Raw genomic sequence first — 6414 nt, forward strand, 5'->3', positions numbered from 1 at the left:
AGCAAGTAAGGTATCGAACACAGGGAACGGTAACAATTAAACTAACTACTAGAATTATCTTAAATAAAAACAAGTAATAAAAAGAAGGGTTTTCTCTAGTCTTGCAAGACTAGAAACTGAAGCAGTTAACTAACACTTAAATAAAGACAATTAACAACTAAAGCAAATAGAAAGTAACTAAATTCAATAATAAAAGAGGCTTCTGTGTTCGACTCACTTATTCCTATGGTTGATTTCATGACAAGTGCAATGAATTAATTTCTCATTGGCTACCGACTAAAGTGATTAGATTCATGTTCACTATTACTAATCCTTAGTAAACAAATTAATTCAAACAGTGGCCAATTGGTTAAACTAATAAGTTTCCTAGTATTTTGATTCAGATCAAGTAAGACTTATAATATTAGCTAATTACATCTAGCAATTCAATCAACTCATGTATCGTTGTTCATCATACATGCTTACATATTAATGTGCATATTTTCTAGTTAATCCTAAGTTCATGCTCACTAATACTAGGCATACAATATTGTGTCCACAAAGTTATATGATTCAAGCAATTAAGACGATGTTCATGCAATCTCAACAACTTGATTATTAATAGAAAATAATTATTATCAACACATATGGGTCTTTAACAAGCTTAACAAGAAAATTCACTAAATCAAATTAATCCAATTTATAAAATCAAACCATATTCCTAAATTTATCTAGCCTACACAGAAGTAATGAGTTTTTAGCTCATATCTACAACAATTAACATCTCAAAAACAAAATCTAATGATAGAAACATAGTTTGTGCAAAAAATTAAGAGGAGAATATGTGTTTGTTGCCTTTGATCTCTTCCAAATTGATCTCTAGGTTGAATTCTCGAAATCCAGAGCTCCAATAATACTTCTAATCGCCAATAAGTCGCCAAAAAGATCCAGAAAAGCTTAGGGTATCGGGCAATACTGTTCTTTATATAGATTTCTGAAAACAGGGGCAACTCGTCGAGTCCCTTTGACCGATTCGTCGAGTCCATCACTTAAAACCCGTGTACGGCAAGGCTTTGATTCTACACGAATGTTCCAATCAACTTGTCGAGTTGATGGCCAACTCACCGAGTTCTTTACGTTTTAAGCTCTATTTATTCAAACTTTAATTCCCGAACTTCTGATCGCTAGTCCCGCTTCCTTTTTCACTCGAGCATGTCTTTTAGGATGAAAATAAAATTTTAGCATAATTAAGTACCTTTTGTTCAATAATTAAGAGAAGATAGCCAAAAAGTATTAAAATATTATACGATATATATGACTAAATATGCACATATCAAAATATCCCACACTTGACTTTTGCTTGCCCACAAGCAAAACTGAATTTAAGCACACTAGCATCATATAAGACCATCCTAATCAAACCCAACCATTATGCCAAGACCGCAACGCATGCATTTGTGTCTAAATTTTTTTCCTAAGGACCCCCCTAATCCTAAATACTTACAATCCTCATAAACACTCACCCACTTATTCCAAACAACGCTCATTTTATGCATCACTCCGAATCCATCCGCAGAAAACGTTCTTAACCTCAAGGTATTTTTGGTTAAGCTACGCAAGTATACATAATCTAGAAAAACTACAACTTTTGATACCACAATTGGGCTCTTTTTGAATTCTTCACTTCCTTGAATATTTAATCTTCAATTTCATTGAATTCACCACCTTTTTGTTTGATTTTTGGTATCTTCAACTTTTTGAATATCTTCAGAATTTTGATCTTTGAATTTTATACTTTGATAGCTCCAAAACTCTTCCAACTTTTTGGTAATTTTTCTCTTATATATATATATATATATATATATATATATATATATATCACTTTTTTCACTCAATTCCTACATGCTTAAGCAAGGGAGCTTAACTTCAACCTTTATTGGTTAAAGATATTAGTCTATATGTGCAATGACGACTTAAGCTTTCCTAGATACATTTCAAGTACACGATGCTAAACATATTAAGCGAGGTTGTGTTTTTGTCCCCATGATTTCACTAGAATAAAGGGGACCACAAATGCACTAGAACGTATATAGGCTCAACTAAACATTTGGGTCCTCAAATAATCATCAAACATAATACTAGCATGAATCCTAATTGTTTTACCAAATTTTTCTAAATTAACCCTAGCAATTTGTTTATGCAATTATTTTTCAAATATTAACTAAAATTTTAAATTAACTAATATAGCCAACCCCCTACCCCACACTTAATTTATGTAATGTCTCCATTGCATATTATGCATGATAAAGAAAAATAAAGAAAAGAGGGAATTGGAACAAACTCCCCTTGGATAGTAGTTGCGAGGTTGATCTTCTACATTTAAAGCTCGATCTTCAATTGACTTTAGGCATGGGAACATCTTATCCATACCTTGGGTGTCAAAATCTTTTGTGCATAACTGCAAAAATAAAGGAAAAAGCTCTTGGAAATGCCCGAAAAATATTCTTCAAAAGTACAGCCAATTGCCTACATCAAATGTAATCAAATCATCAACTTGAAGGTAAGAGAATGAGCAACTCGTCGAGTTCATATGGTGACTCGCCGAGTAGAAGCGTAATGCTGGCAGAAGTCGCGATTTTTCATAAGGACTCGTCGAGTTCAGGTATGACACTCAACGAGTTAGCGTGCTGTATGGAAAAAATTATGCTTTCTGCTTCAGTTCCGTTTTTGGGTGTTTAGGCTAGTACCAAAGTAACACTCTCCTTCGTTTTTTTCTTCAGTAAAGAGACACTTATAACTACTCTAATTGTCGGACTCGAAACCGGACTCAAAACTCTTATTCTTCTCGCTTAGAATCGACTTTTCTCGTTTACGTCTCACTCTATATTCTTGCATTCATTCCCTCACCCCTAAAGTGAAAAGATCAAAAACAACACACAAGTAATAGAAAAGGAAAACAAAATAAAAATCCTAATTACTACTAGTTCAAACATCAACCAACCAAATAAAAACACACCAAAATAAAAATTGTCTTAAACCACACAAATGAAAATTAAAAAGGATAATCAATCGTCATCTTCCTCATCCGCTCCCCTGAATCCACTTCCACCCGCACGACTTCTTCTTGCATTCACCCGTTCCTCCCAACTTCTAACATACGGGTAGTCGGGGCCATCCATCCACGGTATGTTCAAATGGATCATCAAATAGGCGAGTGTCATGTGGTTGTAATTCATGCTCCGCCCCAAGTCATCTTGATATTGCCTCGATTCCACACTATACCAATCCTTTGGCAACTCGTCATCAACCAGAATCACGGGGGGATGGGGGTCTTCACGTGTATTTTCATGCCTTTGCCTAACCCTCCTAGCCGGTTGTTCGGATGCCACCACCTCATCATCATTTGGGATAGCATAATCACCACCATATTCTTCCACTATTTTCGCCCTGCTAAAAAGAATTGGATTAAATTTTGGTGTTGGTAGCATTGTCAAAACATTCCCGTCTCCCCTCTCTAAGATACCATACGATCTTGCCAACTTGGTCACGAACATACCCCTATTAATTTTCGAGGTTTTCCGGTCCTTCACCGCGCCCTCACCCAAGTACCTTGCCAAGCAATATAAAATATTACAAAAAGTGTTGGGCATGATAATGCACCACAAATAAAAGATATCAAGGCTTGACACTTTGTCATCATCCTTCCTCATGTTGATTGTACTAGCAATGAGGCGATGAATCAAGCGGTGAATCGGTGATCGAATGCTCCCTTCTTGAGCCACGGAGGGTATATAGACGTTGTTGGCAATCGTGGTCCACCAATTTCCTAAATTTTTCCCTTCCGGAGAAACTCTATCCCAGAAAGTTCCAAATGCTTCAGTAATGACCAAATATTGGTCATATAGGCCCATCCTCCAACTCAATTCCGCCATGATACACTCTCGTTAATCACTACCAAGTCAAAAGGTCAAGGCGTTCGGGTTAGAATAGCCATCCCCTCTGGAAAATGTAACAGTAGAAAAGAACCCTAAACAAAGCTCTTGATACACCGGTTCCTGTATCCGGAATAATATCCTCCACCCATCGCATGTGAGTTGAACTCCATTTTGCATGAAGACTTTGGATAAGTATGGGTTTAAGGCGTCAGCTAAACCCACTTGCTCAAGCCATGTCCAATTCAGCTCATTGGGTACATAGAAATCCTTTTTCTTCAGTGCTTCGAGCTTCTTTTTCCATCTAGTTAAATTGGCCTTTGATCTAATTTCCGGAGTGTTGAACCAAGGGAAGTCCCCTTGGCTGCCTCGACAACTTTGGCCCGTTCTGAACATCTTCTGCAAAATCAAACACAACGCAAAACATACAAACCACAGAAACTTGTTAAGATAAAAAATAATCTGGGAAACTGAAACATGGACTCGCTGAGCTCATGAACGGACTCGACGAGTACAAAGAACAGTTCGGGACAACCTTTTTTATTCGAACCAAATCACCCATGCAATCTCAAAATTCATTTCAGGGGTTTGTCTAGGGTGATATATCAAGTATTAATTTACAAAAAATTCCAGTTAACACACTCTAATTTAACCAAAATTCAAAACCCTAAAATTCATGCCAAAACCAAATCGGGATTTTAACAAATTTTACTTCTAAACTACTACAGATTGAACCTTTAACAAGAATATGCATGAAAAATCTTACCTTTGTGTGAAAAACGGGAAGAAATTACGAAAATGGAGGTTGGCTGCTTAAGAGAGTCGCTCGCCGGGTGTGTGTGCGAGTGGCGGCTGGAATGAAAGAAACTTTACCCCTTTAGGTTTAAAACCCTAATTTACAGAGTTTAAATATTATTTTTTTTCGCTAATAAAATTCTACTCGTCGAGTCTGGGGTCCCCAACTCGTCGATTAGAAACGCGTTTTCGCAAAAGGTCGCAGATTTCCAGATGGACTCGTCGAGTAGTAGTATGGAACTCGACGAGTCAGTGCTTCTGTTTGAAAAAATTTTGTTCACTTTCTTTAAATTAATTCCACTACACCCCACGCTCAAACTTTGCTTGTCCTCAAGCAACCATTTGAGGCTAATAAGAAGATTGAGACTGAATATCCTTGAAAACACACAAAATAAAGAAAATAAAACTAAAAATCAAAACGAAAAGTAAAGGGTAAAAAGAAAGCAAACTCAAGCAGCGGGTTGCCTCCCGTAAGTGCTTCTTTTTTAGGAGTCTTTAGCTGGACTCCTTCCCACTCTACGTTGCAGCGACTTTCTCAAAGTCCGACCCTTGTTCAAGTAATTTTTCATTTGGTATGCCCTCTTCATATTTCTTGACCCTATGTCCATTCACTTTAAAGCTTGACCCATCCTTGCTCCATAGCTTAATCACCCCATATGGATAGACATGTTTGATTGTTAAAGGCCCAGACCAACGAGTGCGCAATTTTCCCGAAAATAATTTGAGTCTTGAATTGTACAAGAGAACCTTTTGATTAGCTTCAAACTCCTTATTACCCTTTAACCTTGCATCATGCCATCTTTTTGTCTTGTCTTTATAAAGCAACGAGTTAGTGTAAGACTCATTCCTCAATTCGTCTAAAACATTCATTTGCAAAAGTCGATTGGCACGCAACTCACTTGGATCAAAATTGCATGTTTTCAAAGCCCAACAAGCTTTATGTTCAATCTCCATGGGTAAATGATAACTTTTACCATAAACCAATCTATAGGGTGTGGTTCCAATGGGTGTTTTGAATGCGGTCTGAAATGCCCAAAGCGCGTCATCTAATTTGTCCGCCCAATCTTTTATATTATTTCCCACCGATATTTCTAAAATTCTTTTGAGTGCCCTATTCGTGACCTCGGTTTTCCCATTAGTTTGTGGATGGTAAGGTGTTAAAAATCTATGGCGTACACCATATTTTTGCAACACTTTTGCTAGTTGGTCATTAACAAAGTGGGTTCCTCTATCACTTATCAACGCCCTGGGCACTCCAAATCTAGAAAATAATTTTTTTTAGAAACTTCACCACAACCCTTTTATCATTGGTTGGTAATGCTTGCGCTTCTACCCATTTTGAGACATAATCCACCGCCACAAGTATGTATTTATTACCTTGGATGAAGGAAATGGTCCCATGAAATCCACACCCCACACATCAAATATTTCACACACTTGGATGTTCCTTTGAGGCATTTCATTCCTTGCAGAAATATTACCCGTCCTTTGGCAAGCATCACACTCTCTAACATAAGTGGCAGCATCCTTGAAGATTGTAAGCCAATAGAACCCTGTGTGACAACCTGTAATTTCAATTTAGTAAAAGTCAACAAAAGCCAAGCATCTCGTATAAAGGTCAAACTCATTTCTTTTATTATCCTTTATGGCTAGATTAATGAGTGTTAAGTATAAAAACCTCTTATCAAAAGAGTTGTGTGATTAAGAA

At 36.9% G+C, this 6414-nt stretch overlaps 1 protein-coding gene across 1 annotated transcript in view; it reads right to left on the reverse strand.

Annotated features, from left to right (window-relative positions):
• Nucleotides 1-5222: 5222 nt before the first annotated feature.
• LOC145131128 (uncharacterized) overlaps nt 5223-6414 on the reverse strand; it is a 6089-nt gene continuing 4897 nt past the window's right edge. The window contains exons 3-4 of the mRNA XM_079065859.1: nt 6084-6271; nt 5223-5967 (exon numbers count right to left, since the gene is read on the reverse strand). Coding sequence (XP_078921985.1) covers nt 5223-5967; nt 6084-6271 — 933 coding nt within the window. The remainder of the gene's footprint in view (nt 5968-6083; nt 6272-6414) is intronic.

This window comes from Lactuca virosa, chromosome 8, assembly GCF_052849685.1.
Source record: "Lactuca virosa cultivar CGN04683 chromosome 8, Lactuca_virosa_CGN04683_v6, whole genome shotgun sequence".
In the NCBI taxonomy this organism is placed as follows: Eukaryota; Viridiplantae; Streptophyta; class Magnoliopsida; order Asterales; family Asteraceae; genus Lactuca; species Lactuca virosa.